Below are 18,410 nucleotides of genomic sequence, written 5' to 3'. Positions count from 1 at the left end.
CAAGCAGTGAAGCCGGACCGGAAGTGGAGACTCCAGTGTACCACTTTGGGAACCCCTGGTGTAATGTAATAAGGTTGTTTCATATCTAATTGAATTTTTGGTTTCTACAAGCATTGTAAACACTTAACTGTATTTAGAAACCGTTTTATTAGTTCCATACAGGTGAGAACAACTGCACCATTACAGGTATTAAAATATGAATTTCCCCTTGAGGATTAATAAAGTAAATCTATCTATCTATCTATCTATGATGAAAATAATTATTTTAACGTCTGAGACACATCAAAGTAATACAAAAATGTGTATTTAAACTTATTTTAATGGTTAATATTTGACGTGCAAGTTTGTCATCAAGACAATGAGACAAGGACAAAAATGTATTTTAGGGAGTGCTTAAGATCTGTTTGATATTATGACAATTTTGGAACACATTTTGTCACAATTTTATTTACATTGTGTCTCACTCAGGCCAAGTATAATTTACACAAGTACAAGTAATATATGCATGGATTAGTTGAAATTTTATGGGTGAGACAGAAAGCATCTTCGAATTCTGAGATGTCCCAATAATTACTGATAATAATGAATGAATGAATACATGAAAAGAAAAACGGGTTTATTGCGTTTTAGTAGGAGTTTAGCTTTAAATTAACGTGGATGGTTTTATTTTGAGGAGCCCGTTCATGACTAAATGTAAATATTACTGATGTTTGTTCTCCTGGGGTGGAAGAACGTTTCTCCACATCCCCAGTCTGAGAGTAAACAGCTGACAGGAAACGCACCACTTTCACCGGAAAGGAGGAACAGCTTTTATTGTTGCCTGAGAGCTGCGGTAATGGCGGTGCCTCGTCGCTCTTCGCAGCAGCAACAACAGCAAAGTACGTTACAGTCTCCGCCGAGAAACAGCGCTATTTCGGGCGCTCCGCCGGCCTCTCCGCCGATGGCTTTGCTGACATCGGCCGTCGGACCCCCGGAGAATGAAAGGGAATGTAGCGGAGGGATCGAGATGGTCGTGGCCTCCCCGGACCTGCCAGCCCCCGTCCTGGCGAGCAGCGCGAGCTCCACCACGACAACCTCCGGCGGTGGCAGCAGCGTCTCTAGCCCGGGCTCCGGAGCTGCCAGCCCCGCCGATGTTAGCAGCGGCATCGGAGGAGCGTTCAGGGAGCTGTTCGAGGCCTGTCGAAACGGAGATGTATCCCGAGTAAAAAGACTGGTCGATTCGGTCAATGTAAACGCGAAGGACATGGCTGGTCGGAAATCAACACCCCTTCATTTTGCTGCGGGTAATGATATGCTAAAGCTAAAGATACAGCAGGACTGTTTGTTTTGTAGAATTAGCCCACAAACCGTGACGAACAGCCGACTAATGCTGTTTTTTCTCTGGTCGTTGGCTAGAATGTTAGCTAAACAAAGGTTTGATGTCATTTACCCACTCATTATGTAAAAAATGTACCATTTGTCACGTCCGAGTTGAGTTAACTAGCATTGTTTTGCTAACAGGCTAATTTAATGCCCTCCCCCGATGGGACTCCTATTTTTCGGGGCATTTCTCCGTGCGTGCTTCGCCTGGGGGAGTGGGTTAGGGTTAGGGTAAGGGGTAGGGTTAGGGGATAACCGGATTATGACACCGCGCCGACATAAGAACCCGCATCAAACACATCAGTGACGCGGAATGTAACCCCGCCCCCGGGCGAAATGCCCCAAAATGTAGGAGCCCCCTCCTCCAATACCTGCCATTAACATGTAACTTCTAACCTAGAACCTATTATAAATGAGGCTTAAAATGCTAAATGTATTGCCACTGCCATTTTTAGGTTTTATATTACCAACACAAGATTGGTGAGGGTAGCTTAAGTTTATATATTGCTTGGGCGAAAATAGACTCTATGGAACACAATTACACCTCATGTAGACCTCAACCTTGAATAATGCACATTTTCAGGCTATTGTAAATCGACTTCATCATGTCATAACTGGTGTTTTCACACTGAATTTTATTGTCATAACTACTGTATTTGTGTGCTAAACTGAAGAGGTGCAGGTAATGGATGATGATAAAGTTTATGTCAAGCACAAGAAAGAACAAAGTCATTAAGGTAAATGAAACGAAAAGGAAAAAAGACAGATTTCAACAGAGCACTCCATAATGCAGAGAGCAACAAGTCAACACCAAACTAAAATGTCATACAAATGTATTATCAATGTAGGACATTAATAGCACTTTGTGGTCAAAATGGAGTATGTAACTTTTTTGAAAAAGCTGCGCTTATCTTTTCCTACCCTGATTTTCTGTTTGTGTTTCATGTTCTGTTAACCTTTACCAGGGGTCAGCAACCCTGGTCCCAGAGAGCCACTATCCTGCATGTTTTAGATCAGGGGTGGCCAACCCTGGTCCTGGAGAGCCACTATCCTGCATGTTTTAGATGTTTCCCTCTTCCAGCACACCTGATAGTCGTTATCAGGCTTCTACAGAGCTTGATGATAGGCTTATCATTTGAATCAGGTGTGTTGGAAGAGGGATACATCTAAAGCATGCAGGATAGTGGCTCTCCAGAACCAGGGTTGGCCACCCCTGTTTTAGATGGATCCCTCTTCCAGCACACCTGATGGTCATTATCAGGCTTTTGCAGAGCTTGATGATAGGCTTAGCATTTGAATCAGGTGTGTTGGAAGAGGGATACATCTAAAACATGCAGGATAGTGGCTCTCTAGGACCAGGGTCGCTGATCCCTGACCGATACTTTTACAAGTAAACACTGAAGTGAAATACATTTTCATTTTTAGGTTTTGGAAGAAAAGATGTGGTGGAGCATCTTTTACAGACGGGTGCCAATGTCCATGCCAGGGATGACGGAGGGCTTATCCCTCTCCATAATGCCTGTTCCTTTGGCCACGCAGAGGTTGTCAGCCTCCTGTTGTGTCAAGGAGCAGACCCCAACGCCAGAGACAACTGGAACTACACACCGTTACATGAAGCTGCCATCAAGGGAAAAATAGATGTGTGCATTGGTAAGGATTTCAGTGGTATTTAAGTTGTCCAGAATGCTAGTAGATGTCAATCAGTGTAGGTTATTTAAAAAATTTATAGTGTGAATGGTGTTGACAGGACCCTAAAAGGTTGTGAGATTTATATTGTGGTTTTCACTTAACACCAACTGAGCTGATTTTTATGTTAATCACCAACATGTTTGGCAAAACTGAAACAAGTTTTACATGTAGTTAATACTTGCTTACTTTAAAGAAGTGATATTTTGCTTTTTTTTTTTTTTAAAAAATGGAATTATGCATTTTAAAACATTTCCCTGGTCTACATAAACTGTAAATGCTATGCTTAGGTCTGAATTCTTCATTAATGAAACTCCACAGGTCCATCTTCAACCCTATTTCTGAGTAATGACACCAGAAAGGTTGTTTTGAGCACTGGCCCTTTAAATGCACATGAGCCACTTCACGCCCCACCCCCTCCAGGTTGTTGGCTGTGCTGCTCTGTCCCGTTCAGCCACTTATGTTCGATAATACAACCAACAACTGAACATTTTAGGTAATTGGCTCAAAGTTTGGACATATTTTCAGTATGGACTACAACCGCTGCTGCTGACAAACAATTATGGCGTACTCGGAGAAATGTTCGTCGAAAGTCTTGACCTTATATGTGTAAATGTTGTGATGTAACTAGTTATAGATGTAACAAATTAAGCAGGAATTAAAATGGGTTGTAGAAATACTCTCGATTTTTGCCAAAAATGAATATAAAGACAGCTTTGCAGCACCTGGAGGGTTCAAATTCAAACGTTTTGAACTTTTAGGGTCCAAATACACAAATGTACCAAAGACTAATAAAAGTGGGTTTAGCAAAATATGACTCCTTTAAGAACACTAACATTTTCTGCCTCTCCTTCTCACTCAGTCTTACTACAACATGGAGCTGACCCAAACATCCGCAACACAGATGGCAAATCTGCTCTCGATCTAGCTGACCCTTCAGCAAAGGCCGTTCTCACCGGTCAGTTCCACTCCACTGTCCCGTCCCACCCACCCCCCCCACACACACACACACACACATAATCTTACATAACCTTTGCAGAGGGGTCTTAGTTATGGATATCACCGGTATGGTCAGTGGTCTCTTATTATCCTTTTATATTGTCTTTTTTTTACATTGCATTTATTTAATCTGTTGTGCATGTGTATAAGTATTGCCTCTGTGAAACTATTACCTCCCTGGATAAACAAAGGATAAATAAAAAATAAACAAATATTATTCGGGCATTAAGCCTACATTTTAACAGTGAGTGACACATAATTACTGGACAAAGTAAGAATTATTTTGTATATAGCCAACAACAGAACACATAACCAGTTAGTAAACATGTCCTTTACAAATATACAGTGCTTAAAGAATGGATGATTCACACTCCTCCACTCCAAATGGCAACAAATGATTTGTTGTGAATTTGCAGCCTCATTTCCATGTATAAAGGCACTCTGTATTCCTCTCTATCACAATAATCTCTTTAAGTGGTAGAAAAAGCAAAAGTAGTGCACCAGTCCTGCTTTCCATCTTCCATAAATAGCTGCACTAATAGCATAAGTACAAAACAGTATGCTTTGATTATGACTTCACGAGTCATGTCTAGCTCTAATTTGCATATTTGTTTTTTGCATCCAGGTGAATACAAGAAAGATGAGCTTCTGGAAGCAGCAAGGTGAGTGAGAGCCTCATCATTTCACACACAGTACTTCATATCAGTGGAACATCTATGTACTACCTTCACATGGCAGTAAGATTAATTAGTGTTACATAATGTTTTAACATACAGATATACACAAATGCAAAACAAGTATAAAAGAATGAGCATGCACTCTCTACCGACCACAGAGAGCACATGCAAATTATATACCACACAGATCCTGTATTGTTCAAAACCTCACCATCATTGTCAAAGATCATTTCATCTTTTTAGTCCTTGTGATTCTCTGGCACATTCACTGTCGTCACTGAATATTTAAGATCCCTGTTGAAATATCAAGGAATAGTGATTTGGTTTGGCAATACATAGTGATACCTGATTTTTCAACCATATGATTATTACAGGAGTGGAAACGAGGAGAAGCTGATGGCCCTGCTGACTCCACTAAATGTCAACTGTCATGCCAGTGATGGCCGAAAGGTAAATGAACTACTACTACCACACGCTGCAAGTACTTAAACTGCATTTCATAAGGATCTGAATAATAACAAGAAGTCAAAATATGTAGAGGAAAACAGTGTGCCGTCTGATTGCGGCTGGATTTGTTTGTGTCCTACAGATACATAAAAGGTTTGTGTCATTGGATTTGTGGGTGGGGGGGTTAAGTGAGATGGTATTACCACTATACCACATACTGGAGATATTTTTCCCTCCAATAATGCATGTGGGACTTTTATTAGATCATCCTCAAAATCCATTTTCTTTGGTCACATTTCAACTTTCTCTTCACCATCCTCATTATTCCTTCGCTGTGTGAGACTCTAATATTTATTTTGTGTTTCTTTTTGGTAATAGGATGTTTTTGTTGTGTTATTTCTGTATTAACCCCCACTTTTCAGCACAGTAAGTTTCATTAGTGGAGTTTGTATTCTTTTTGTGGAATGGCACATGGACAAAACATTCCGATATTTACAACTGAGAGTTTTTCAGGCTGTTTGATTTGTCTCATTTGAGTTTATCAGCAGCGAAATTGTCACCATAGTCACATTTTCATACAAAAAATACTGAAGTGAAAAGACCTTGAAGTTTATTTAACCATGCTAGCATTCAGTCAGAATATGTCAATCCAGCTTTTCTGCACAGTTTATTTCTTTGCCTGATTTCTTGCACCATTTGTAAATCTGCTTATAATATAAGCAGTGTGTAGATTATCTAGTGTACAGTATGTTTGGTATTACTATTGGGAGTTTTCTTCTGTCATTGTGGGCGGTTGGCCTAGAAGGATAATGGTACACACAGAGACTTTTATAGAATGCTCTTGGCACGTGACCGTCTAATGTCAGTTTTTAGCATTGCTAATTTAGATGTAGGATTGTTTTTGCATCTCATTCCTTTGTTGTGACTGGCACATTGTGTTTACTGCCACTTTTTGTGTGGGTTTCATTTTTGCATTCATGGGGGTTTTTTTGGTCTACAATTGAGGCATTTTTTTTTTTTATGAGGCAGTAAAAGTATTTTACTTTTCGTAAATAACAGAAGTACTCTTGCATATTCTCAATCACCAATTACACAATGCTAACAGTCTATAATCTACCTTTTTCATATATTCCTAACTACATGTTCCTCATCAGCAGTTTAAATATGACTCGTTCCCTTCCTCCTTTGTCTTACACCTGCATGAAATTAAGTCAGTACTCCAGTGCACATTTGGCCTGAGATTTCACCATTAACAAGACTTTACTTTTTCACAAAGCAACAGAGAAAACTGGAGGATCTGAGACACTTACCCTCAAGAGGTTTGCCCTGTGTGGCCTGTTGTCACATTGACTTTGAAAGCATGTTTGATGAAGCAAGCAGCGATCCCTAACAAGGGTTTTTGTTTCATTTACTTACTGTAAGAGTGGAGACAAGAAATTCTGTGAAAAGACACTGTCATTTTGTAATTTTTGTTTCATTTTGTTTTCCGTGTGACTCTGGCAACATTTGTCGATCAGTCAACATCCCAAAAAATGCTGGTAAGTTGACCTTGATAACGGCCACTTGATTGATGCACTGTTGTGATCTTTTTGTTTTGTTTTATTCCTTTTTAATCCATCGTTTTTATTTGACCAATAAGCTGGCTGTCACTTGTTAATTGCACATCATGGACCTGGGTGTATGGGTCACTCATGTATCCCACCCTGACGCTCCTCTGTGTGTGTGTGTGTGTGTGTGTGCGCGCGCGCGCGCGTGTGTGCGCTCTCGGCATGTGACTGAGTGCGTGAGTTGGGTTGGTATCATGGTGCCCACTCGTCTTTATAGATTTGGAGAGGAGCTCAAAATGTCCACTGCCTGCTTTCTTCAGCGTCTGTCTTCTCCTCTGCACACTCACCCACACTTCCTCAAATTTTCAATCACTTGCTCACAAGTCAGTGTCTGATTTGGCATTCATGTGTTGATCTTTCATTTTATTTTTGATGATCACTTATGCATGCCTAAAGGCCTGCCCTCTGCATTTTGTCAAGCGAATCCCAAATATGTGTCTGTGCACTTTGTGTCTACTTCACATTTCATTTTGGAACCGTTGGTATGCAGTAATGAATGGACTACATCTCACCTGTCATTCTAGTGCTATGCTACCCTTCATGGTAATGAGTTGTGGTTGATTTTTGTTTTTGGTTGATTGCTCGTATCATCACATCACTGTCTTGAGTGCTGTCTCCATGGTTCAGCTCTCAACATAGTCTGTCAGCATGGCTTCAACTGTAACAGTTGGCCTCATTGGTTTTATATTAACAACACTGCATGGAAATTCAAATGAATCAAACCCTTCTTTTTGATTGTAGGCTAGATTTGTCATCTTTACTGAAGTTGCCGCTTTGCTCAGACTAACATTTATTTTTCCTTGGCTGAAATGAAGCCATTTGATTTTATCATCTAATAGCTTGCAGAAATTAATTTAAAATCCTTAGCCTGCTTATTTTAACTAATTTGCATCCTGTTACAGTTGGGTTCATCAGCCTCCAAAAACACCATTGAATCAAACTAACATCTAATTCCTCACTGAAAAAAAACAATCATTGTGTCTGTTTATCTGATTAACAGCTTTTATCACATTTCAGTCACACTAAGTAGTGTTTGAGTCAAGTGTTGACATTCAGAGAAGTCTAATTTATTTCCATTCAAGTTACTAAGTGAATATTCTTTACTCTTAATTGAAAATGGGGGGTATTAGAATTTGCCAAGCCAGGAGCTGTTATTCAGCACCCAACTGTAATTACACAGCTATTTTAAACAGAATATCCCACTTTAACACATGTACTAATGTTGTCTTCTCGCTGTTTCACATATAATGTGAACCTAGACAGAAAATTATAGTTTTTCTGACCTTATCTAATGGAAGATAAAGTAGTTGAGAAATGAAGTTGACGTTGCTTTTTCATTCAGGTCAGACTCGGTAATGACAACAAATGAACCTTATCACTGGATTTTCCACAATGCCATTGACCTTGCATCACCATATTCATATGCAACTCACCGAGCATAGCCTGCCGTGCCGTAGCACATTGCTTCTGGCCCCTAATCAGCTGCTTGCTCCTGTGGCCGTCGAAGGCAGCAGACATTAAACCAGCCAATTAATTACATGTTTTAACAGTCTGTTCTCTCTTTCAGTCCACACCCCTACACCTGGCTGCCGGATACAACCGTGTCCGAATTGTTCAGCTGCTGCTTCAGCATGGTGCTGACGTGCACGCAAAAGACAAAGGGTAAGGGCATGAGGACTGTAAAATAAATGAAGACACCGTGGAAATTTTAACCAAAAAATGTAATCGCCATTCATGTCACTAACTTGACTGTTTTCCCTGCAGTGGCCTCGTTCCTCTTCACAATGCATGCTCTTACGGTCATTTTGAGGTCACTGAGCTTCTGCTTAAAGTAAGTAAGCCCTTTTAAAGTTCCTCTTCCTGTCTTGTAGCTGAATTTTTAGGATTTTTGAATACGAGAAACTGAAACTTGCTTCAATATTACAGGGTGTTTATGAGTCATGGTTTGATAATCGAATACTTGTACAGAACTCTGTGTAAAAATTGATCAGACTCGTAAGTTCAACAAACACCAAGCCCCTCTAAAAAGGTATCAATATATGGCTGGAAGTACTTATTATTCATATCAATTGCCAGAGTGCAACCCAACATGATACGTACCAGCAGACTTGTCGCCTTTTGCCAAAATTCGCTGTCTTGAACTCAAAATTGGCCATCCACATGGATCGTCTAAATCTGACGACTTTTTTTTTGGGGGGGGGGGGGGTGTCACTGATACTGATATTGATGAGACTCATTGGCGTCTGGACGCCGACACCTCACTCTCTAAACCTACTCAGTAAAATGGACTTTCAGAATCTTCATCACGCGAGTGTTTCTGCAGCTGTCACATACAATTTTTAACCCCATGTTTTTGTTTACATGGGCGCATGCTCCAAACCGCTGGGCATGCACAACTGCATTCTTTTCAATGTAAATATTAGGTTGTCATCCAGTAGTGAAACCTGTCATGCTGAATTTATTTTCTGAAGAAAATAGTAAAAATTAGGCAAGTTGATTTCCATATTATTCAGATCACTATAACAGTCAACCATGTGTGAACTTTATTTATCTGGTTGACATAGTTTTTGTCAAATAAAAGTGAATGGATGTATGATTATTAGTTTGTGTGCTGTGTTACACTTACACAGTCAGTAATTGTTAATTGCAAATTTAGTCAGACGGCCCTCAGGTGGCGATTTAGTTTGTCGCCTTTTTCAGCCCCTCTGAGTTTGCTGGTCTGATGATAGGTCTTATGTTGCATTCAAAATGGTCTTTACAAACTCTTAAAATGTTCCTGTGATCTGATGTGTGTAACTTCCACAGCATGGAGCCTGTGTGAATGCCATGGACTTGTGGCAGTTCACTCCTCTACATGAGGCAGCATCTAAAAACCGAGTGGAGGTTTGTTCATTGCTGCTGAGCCACGGGGCAGACCCCACCCTGCTGAACTGTCACAGCAAGAGTGCCGTGGATATGGCCCCTACCCCAGAGCTTAAAGAGAGGCTCACATGTAAGTTTTTTGTGTCTTTATGTCTGTGTTAAACCTTTGTTTCTTCAGAATCCACTAGTGAACTGCTCACACCGCCTCAAAACTCATTGACTGCTGCATGTTTACATTCTCTTTTTTTCTATCTAGATGAGTTCAAAGGTCACTCACTGCTGCAGGCGGCTAGGGAGGCAGACATGGCCAAAGTAAAGAAGACCCTGGCACTGGAGATCATCAGTTTCAAGCATCCACAGACCAACGAGACTGCTCTGGTTAGAACCAAGTCTAAATTTGTCAGAACCAGTTAGTTGAAAGGGATCTTATCAATGCTGCTTTGTCGTATTAATGCTGACTAATACTTGTTCAGGGTTCGCTGACCTTTTATTGATTTTGCCTCCACTAATTTAAAGCCACTGTGTGTTTCAGCATTGTGCTGTGGCCTCCCCTCACCCGAAGAGGAAGCAGGTGACAGAGCTACTGCTGCGTAAAGGTGCCAATATCAATGAGAAAAATAAGGAGTAAGTACACAGCTTGTACTTGTTAACATTTTACATTAATTTAAGACATTTTATACAGGGAGCTGATACCTCTCATATGCTCTGTCTTGCAGCTTTATGACTCCCCTGCACGTTGCTGCTGAGAGAGCTCACAATGATATCCTTGAGGTTCTACAGAAACATGGAGCAAAGGTGTGTTTAGCTAGCCTTTTTCATGTTCAAAGTTTGTTGAAATAGTTTTATAATCTCAGAGGGTTTAAAGAACCATTTGTAGTAGTAACCTTTAATCCCTTCTCTTTTCCATCCACAGGTGAATGCTGTGGACACACTAGGTCAGACAGCTCTTCACAGAGCCGCGCTGGCCGGTCACATTCAGACCTGCAAGCTGCTGCTGAGCTTCGGGGCCGACCCCTCCATCGTGTCTCTGCAAGGTTTCACCGCCGCCCAAATGGGCAATGAGGCTGTACAACAAATACTCAATGGTAACCACCCTTTAAATGAGTTTACATTTTTCATAGCTTCAGAAGTAAAATGCATGTAATCCATATAGGACTTCTCTTCCCAAAGGCTATTGAGTAAATCACAGGTCAGTGTTCAGATAGATTAATGAGAATTCACATTTAGATATTTTTGATAAAATTATATTAAACCACACACAAATCAATACTCAAACCACATCTTAAACAATGAAACACATAGAGGATATATATAACAATAATATAATAACAATTTTAATACTTTATTTTTATTGTCCTCTGGATGTCCCTTTCATTTAAGCACACTGAATTACCTTTGTGTAGGAGATGCACGTTATAAATAAACTTCCTTGCCTAGTAGTGCTGTTTTAATTGGTTTTAAATTTCCTTTTTGTTTTGTAGAAAATGTCCCCACACGAAACTCTGACGTGGACTACAGATTTCTTGAGGCTGCCAAAGCGGGGGATCTGGATACAGTGCAAGTATGTTAATGGTTACTGTCATCCTCTCACTGATGGTGATAACATTGTTGATCAATCAGTGTAATTTAATCAGCTCAGGTGAGTAAGCTTTAAATTGTCCTGTTGTGGCTTTGCAGCAACTGTGTACGCCTCAGAATGTAAACTGCCGTGACTTGGAGGGCCGCCACTCCACTCCTCTTCACTTTGCAGCTGGTTACAATCGAGTGGCTGTAGTTGAGTACCTGCTTCACCATGGAGCTGATGTCCATGCCAAAGACAAGGGGTGAGTACTCATGATTTTGCAATTTAATATGATGTATGAAATTATATTTATAAATTTAATTGAAGCTACTCAAAACAGGAATAAACAGTTTAATTTTTGTTTGTTTTACTGATATACCCAACACAGTTTTACAGTGTGTGAAGAAAACAAAATGGCTACAGCATTTTCATGTCTGTTTTTCCTCTTCCAGTGGTCTGGTTCCCCTTCATAATGCATGTTCCTACGGTCACTATGAGGTGGCTGAGCTGCTTGTCAGACATGGAGCATCAGTCAATGTGGCTGATCTGTGGAAGTTCACTCCACTTCATGAGGCTGCAGCCAAAGGCAAATATGAGATCTGCAAACTACTACTCAAAGTAAGGATCCATCACAACCTTTAAATTTCTAATTGACACCACACACACACATCTTCTTATGAGAATTATGTGAGAAAATGAGCCACATGAAAGATAAATGCATAAGAAAGCAGAGCATAGCATCCTAAATACACAAAATGTATCTTAAGTCTGTTCATGTAGAATTTATTTGGCAGCAGTCAACATTGTATGTGATATGGACAAACTTCTTGTGTTCAGCATGGTGCAGATCCATCCAAAAAGAACCGTGATGGTAACATGCCATTGGACATGGTGAAAGATGGAGACACAGACATCCAGGACCTGCTGAGGGGTGACGCCGCTCTGCTGGACGCTGCCAAGAAAGGATGTCTGGCCCGAGTTCAGAAACTCTGCTCACCGGAGAACATAAACTGCAGAGATACACAAGGACGCAACTCTACACCACTGCACCTTGCAGGTAATCAACACTGACTGTGATATGTTTCTGATTCAAATACAGACTTGAGCCTGATTGTAGACCTGTCAAATGCTGGAAAATGAAAGTTTATATTGTAGTGTGTGCATATTTTCTCATCTGATTCCTCTGAATATTCTTCAGCTGGCTACAACAACCTTGAGGTGGCAGAGTATCTGCTGGAGCATGGAGCTGATGTCAATGCTCAGGACAAAGGAGGCCTTATCCCCCTCCATAATGCTGCTTCATATGGGGTGAGTGTCAACAACAGACACACTTTACTTATCAAATACTTTGCAGAAAATTTACTTCCTAAAGCCATACTAGACACTGAATGTTAGGGTATTGCACACATATTCACCATTAATGATTTGCTGATGCACTTTAACAATATATGGGCTCTTAATGGGTTGTTAAAAAACATAGTCAAGGCTCATTCTGATTCAGCTTTATTCTTGGCGCTTATTGAAAAAAACCAACTGTTAATTAATGGTCCACTACTTGAGGAATATTCTCTGGCAAAATAAGGCATTGCATTACTAAGGAGCCAATGTACATATAAAATGTATGCTCACAAGCTAGCTTTGTGTAGCTGTTTAACAGTGAAGAACTTTACTTTCATAAAAGTTAATGGCGTTACCAAGCCCACATTTCTTTTTTGCTTGCTCTCATCATCAGTTTTCTTTAAAATTTGATTTAGTTACTGAATATTTACATACAGCAGTGAGAATTAAAATAACTGGCTTGTCTTCTGCTACCTCTGTTTATTACAGCATGTGGACATCGCAGCTCTACTGATCAAGTACAACACATGTGTGAATGCTACTGACAAATGGGCTTTCACACCGCTGCATGAGGCAGCACAGAAAGGTCGTACCCAGCTCTGTGCGCTGCTGCTGGCTCATGGAGCTGACCCCACCATGAAGAACCAAGAGGGCCAGACTGCCCTGGACCTGGCCACAGTAAGACGTCAACAACTTAGAAACTACTGTGCAAACTTGTTTTTTAGGCCTGGAAAAGTCCTAATGTGTTCCTTTTCCATCCCTGCAGGCTGATGACATCAGGGCTCTGCTGATGGACGCTATGCCTCCAGATGCCTTGCCCAGCTGCTTTAAACCCCAGGCCACAGTGGTCAGCGCCTCAGTCATTTCTCCTGCCTCCACGCCATCCTGTCTGTCAGCCGCCAGCAGCATAGACAACCTGGCTGGACCGCTCGCTGAGCTGGCTGCCGCTGCCGCCTCCGGAGCATCCGGAGTCGCAGATGGAGCCACAGGTGCCGACCGCAAAGAGGGAGAAAGTACGTCTCTTTAATTCACTACAGTGTGCTCTTTTGGTCTGAAAAAGTAGTCACACAAATGTCATCATTTGACTGTTTGCGTTAATTTCATAGTGGCGATGCTGGACATGAACATAAGCCAGTTCCTGAAGAGCCTGGGTCTGGAGCACCTCAGAGATATCTTTGAAAGAGAGCAGGTGAGTAATTGAGAAATTCTAAATGCATGATACCTGAATGCACAACAGGTTCAGAAGTATTAGCATCTGTATTTCAGTAGATTTCTCTGTTGTTTTAAATTAAATACATAATAGTTGCATAGCATCAGCAGTGGGCATTTATTTTATTGTTCAGGATGATTTTTTTTTTTATACCTTTCTGTGTTACTCTTTTCCAGATCACCCTGGATGTGCTGGCTGACATGGGCCACGAGGAGCTGAAAGAGATTGGGATTAATGCCTATGGCCACAGACACAAGCTTATCAAGGGTGTTGAGAGGCTGCTGGGAGGCCAGCAAGGTGAGGAGCTTGTTTTCTTGTGTTTGAGTAACAGCAGCACAAATTTGTTCTCTGTAAACTTATTTTTTAAAGTATGGATCAGCAGTCTGTCTTAAATCTTATATACTGTGGCATGTTCTGTATTTTGCAGGTGCCAACCCATATCTGACATTCCATTGTGCCAACCAGGGCACCATCCTCATAGACCTTGCTCCAGATGATAAGGAATATCAGTCTGTAGAAGAAGAGGTGAGTGACTCAACTCTCTACAAATCTGCATGGGGTGAATTTATCCTCTCCATCAGAGGCTTTCAAAGGTCAAGGTGTTATATGGTTAAAATTTAAATGCCAGTGACTGATATAAGGTGTCAATATCCTGAAATAAGAATTTGAAACTATCACAAGCCATTAGAACTCGTAGAACACATAGTCCAAGTTTAGGGTGAAAGAAGCTGCTTAAAGCAAGCAGATTACACTGGTCATGCCACACAGACTAGAGCTGCTCAGCAAGGCAGTACACTGCAAGGGCAACGTGCTACACTGTTTTACAGACTGCTCTCCCCTGCAGTTACATTAAACACAGTAGCCAGCTTGATTTTTACAAGTTGTTTTTTTTTTCTTGTTTGTTTTTTCATTTGCAGGATTATCTATGGAATATTTATTCTATCTTTTTTACCCTTTCTTATGTGTATCCTGCCGTGTACATCTAATGAGCATAATTCAATAAATTCATACATTCTTCCCTGTGAGGGTTCAGCCCTTGGTTAATAATGGAGAAATGACACAGTGAATGGTTGGTAAGTGTTTGTCAAACCTAACACTATATGATTATGAACTGTATATAAGATGTTTTGTTGGTTTTTGTGTCCCTCAGATGCAGAGTACAATCAGAGAGCACAGGGACGGCGGTAACGCCGGCGGTGTGTTCAGCAGATACAATATTATCAAGGTTAGAACCAGATATTTCAGTTGACACTGTTGCTTTTATATTTAGATGTCAGTGACAGTAAAATTCATCATGTGTCCTTCATGTCATGGACAGATCCAGAAAGTGGTAAACAAGAAGCTGAGGGAACGTTACACGCACCGACAGAAAGAGATCGCAGATGAGAACCACAACCACCACAATGAACGCATGCTGTTCCATGGTAATCATACAGCGGCACATTAATCCCTTTGTTTTCTTACACTAGCATCCCATCTTTCTTCGTAAGAGGATCCATCATGTGCATATTTTTTGTTATTGTTAACTATATGTTGTAGAGATGTTCTATCAATTTATTGTATCTGGATGAAATCAAACAAAATCTCTTGCTTTTCTTAATCGTTCATTCTCACATGTTTCAGGTTCCCCGTTCATTAACGCCATCATCCACAAAGGCTTTGATGAGCGTCATGCATACATAGGAGGAATGTTTGGAGCAGGAATCTACTTTGCAGAAAATTCATCAAAGAGCAATCAGTACGTCTACGGAATCGGGGGAGGCACAGGCTGCCCAACACACAAAGACAGATCCTGCTACCTGTGCCACAGGTAAGCTCAGCTTTAGATCTTAACTCTGAAGGATGGACTGTACTTCTACTCTTTTCCCAAATATTTTGAGAAGGTCTGTGTCTGACTTGTCTCTTTAATCATAACTCACAGGCAGATGTTGTTCTGCCGAGTGACCCTGGGGAAGTCCTTCCTACAGTTTAGTGCCATGAAGATGGCCCACGCCCCCCCAGGACACCATTCAGTCATTGGACGACCCAGCGTTAATGGCCTGGCCTATGCTGAGTATGTCATCTACAGAGGGGAGCAGGTAAGAAAAGCATTTAAACAGACATTTTTTTACACTGTATCAGGGTTTTTGCAGGTGCTTAAGAAGTTTAAAATCCATTCTGAATTGTAGGCTTTAAAATGTCTTTTAAAATGATTTTGTCAGCTGTTAAAAATTGCTTGGATGAAGGTAATATTACATGTATGTTGCTGCATTAATGGATAACGTCACAGTTTCTCCATTTACTGATTACATACAATCTGAAGCATCAGTCACATGGAAAGTCAAAAAAACATAAATCTGTTATAAAAAGCCATCACTAAAATTGCCCAAATTTTGTTCTTTATTCACATCCGAAATATCACAAACCACTCTGGGCCTTTGTCCTTTTTTGTTATTATGGATATGAAATTGGTCTTGGGTTGCATTACAATCATCTGTCTGAGGTTTTAATGTGTTACACCCAGCAGGAAGCCTGAATATGCATTCACAAAAAAAAGAAAGAGCTTCATTGTGATGTCTCTTCTTTGCTACGTTTGTGTTTCAGGCCTACCCGGAGTACCTCATCACCTACCAGATCCTTAAACCAGAGAGCGCAGCCCAGTCTGCTGCAGGAGCTGAGCAGAAGTCATAGTTACTTTATGTCAAACACTCACACAAGGACTCAGTGCTCGTTATTTTCTCCTTCGTATTGCAAATGCCGAAGAACCTTTTATTTCCAACACTTTCAGTGTCCTGTCCAGTAGAATCCGTGGTGACCAGTGCTTCAGGAGCAAATATGGTGTATAATCTACTCTCCTGCTCGTGGTGATGACACGTCTGTTTCACCCTTTTTTGCATCGGCTGCATGTTAATTTAAAAAAAAAAGCATGTGTGGCCCAATAGATTGCGTGGGTTAGTTCTTTCAGTTTCCCCTCCCTGCCTCCTCAGCAATCAGGAGGGTGCTTGTAGAGACTATGAAGTATGAACATTAACTGTTTGCCACTCATGTCACCTCATGCCTTGTGACTGTAGAGAATCACCAACCCCTCTTACCACACACAAACACTGTCTCACTGTCAGAACTGAAACCTGTGGTCTACTACTACTACTACTACTACTACTGCCCCACCGTATCCGGGTCCATCCGTTAGAGAATGGCATCTGGTAACTGTGATTTTAATGAGAAACTATTAACACTACCCAACAGGCAACTGTGCATTTGCTATGCTGTAATTCTGACTCCTTTCCGAGCATTTGTATGAGACCACCTGAACAACACTACGAAGTGGTTTGATTCATGGCTGGACACACTCGACTCAGAAAGGGCTCTGTCAAATCAGAAGTTGAGAAGGAAGAAGACGTGTGTGCTCAGTAAAAAAGCTTATAAGGCATCATAACTACACAAGATAATCCTACAAGTGTGAATGCTGTACATTAAAAGCATTATGTATGACTTTGCTTCACGGTTGGTAAATTTTCCATATGATGAAATGTGCTTGTAATGCCTTACAAGTTAACACCCGGTAACCAGTGAACTTACCTAAGCACCCGTCTGTCGCCATGGTCTTACAGACATGCCATGCATAAGGATTTGCACTTTTACATAGAAACCTATTTAAGTTATTTTGAATTAAATTAGAAAATTTGCGGGAAAAAATATTTGTACAGGTTGTGTAAATGGTTGTGTATAACTGTTGCTGTTTAACAGTAATCTTTAAGTTCAACTGTAAATGACATCTGAATTTTCTTTCATGCCTTCTTGATTCTCCCCAACTTTTTTTTTTTTTTTTTTTAAATAAATGTCCCATTAACAGCTTCTTGTCAGTTTTGTTTATTTGGAAATCAGGTGATAATTCTCTCAGCCTCACCATTTTTATAGAGTTTTGTCAAGTATGAGACACTGTAACAGTACAGCTCTGGGAACAGTTGAGGTTACGGTCTGGAAATGTGGAGTGAGTTCACGTCTTGCAGAGCTACATAGCTGAATACATGTGGTTGCATGAACAAAAGTGTAAGATTTGTAATTGTGTTGAATTAACCAAAACTAAAATAAAATGTGTACCTCTTAAACTACCATCAAATGGCTAAATAGAATGAAATTACACTTTTATGTGTTGTGTCATTGTCATTAATCTATATATTTATCTTTTCAAATGCCCTACGTCCTAATCCATACATCACATCTGAAATGACAATCCACCTTTCTTGCATTGAAAGCTGGTTTTCTTTTTCATTATAGCAACAAAATGAACATTTATCAATATTTTATTATGATCCGGATCAGTGTACAGAAAATCGCTGCAATACCTTTAATGTGTAAGTTTTGCCATAAATTTTCTTATAAACACTCAATTCGTGTCCATTCTAACCTACACTTGGTTTACGATAATGCATAATCATATTTTTCACATTATCATATTATTTACTAGCTTTAGTTGCACCGTTTTATGTCAAAAAATAGTTGAAAAAATGTTTACTCTGAAAATGCCTTCGCTTCCATAGAAGACTACAACATTGTCGCTCATTTGTGACGTCACGATACTCAGCTGACTTACTGCAGGACGCGGTTTTAGTACAAACGTTTTACTTCGTGTTTTAGTGTCTTTATAAGATTTTGTTCCCAAAATGTTGGAGGCTATACTTTCC

The 18,410-nt window shown here is 40.4% G+C and overlaps 1 protein-coding gene across 2 annotated transcripts; it reads left to right on the top strand.

Annotated features, from left to right (window-relative positions):
* Positions 1 to 807: 807 nt before the first annotated feature.
* LOC115425322 (poly [ADP-ribose] polymerase tankyrase-1-like) lies at positions 808 to 17,580 on the top strand. Of its 2 annotated transcripts, XM_030142784.1 has the most exons (28): positions 808 to 1,283; positions 2,785 to 3,009; positions 3,908 to 4,003; positions 4,670 to 4,706; positions 5,096 to 5,171; positions 6,686 to 6,706; positions 8,343 to 8,437; positions 8,540 to 8,606; positions 9,581 to 9,767; positions 9,894 to 10,015; positions 10,170 to 10,261; positions 10,354 to 10,432; positions 10,551 to 10,722; positions 11,119 to 11,198; positions 11,315 to 11,460; positions 11,651 to 11,816; positions 12,036 to 12,255; positions 12,397 to 12,506; positions 13,026 to 13,214; positions 13,303 to 13,549; positions 13,643 to 13,725; positions 13,923 to 14,043; positions 14,174 to 14,271; positions 14,897 to 14,971; positions 15,065 to 15,170; positions 15,370 to 15,556; positions 15,668 to 15,824; positions 16,330 to 17,580. In XM_030142784.1, the coding sequence occupies exons 1-28, from the start codon at positions 836 to 838 to the stop codon at positions 16,414 to 16,416; spliced, it is 3,789 nt and encodes a 1,262-aa protein (XP_029998644.1). In that variant the 5' UTR covers positions 808 to 835; the 3' UTR covers positions 16,417 to 17,580. The 2 variants fall into 2 exon arrangements, with proteins under 2 accessions (XP_029998644.1, XP_029998645.1); XM_030142785.1 differs by lacking the exon at positions 6,686 to 6,706 and having other exon boundaries at positions 16,330 to 16,465.
* Positions 17,581 to 18,410: the final 830 nt, after the last annotated feature.

The sequence above is a fragment of the Sphaeramia orbicularis genome, chromosome 9 (assembly GCF_902148855.1).
Source record: "Sphaeramia orbicularis chromosome 9, fSphaOr1.1, whole genome shotgun sequence".
Lineage (NCBI taxonomy): Eukaryota > Metazoa > Chordata > Actinopteri > Kurtiformes > Apogonidae > Sphaeramia > Sphaeramia orbicularis.
Note: the sequence above shows the minus strand (reverse complement) of the source record. Positions and strands in the feature narration are given on the sequence as shown.

Coding starts and splice junctions, on each gene's coding strand:
- LOC115425322 (XM_030142784.1), top strand. CDS start 836: ATGGCGGTGCCTCGTCGCTCTTCGCAGCAGCAACAACAGCAAAGTACG. Junction 5,172..6,685: donor ATGCCAGTGATGGCCGAAAG/GTAAATGAACTA, acceptor TTTGTCGATCAG/TCAACATCCCAAAAAATGCT. Junction 10,016..10,169: donor AGACCAACGAGACTGCTCTG/GTTAGAACCAAG, acceptor TGTGTGTTTCAG/CATTGTGCTGTGGCCTCCCC.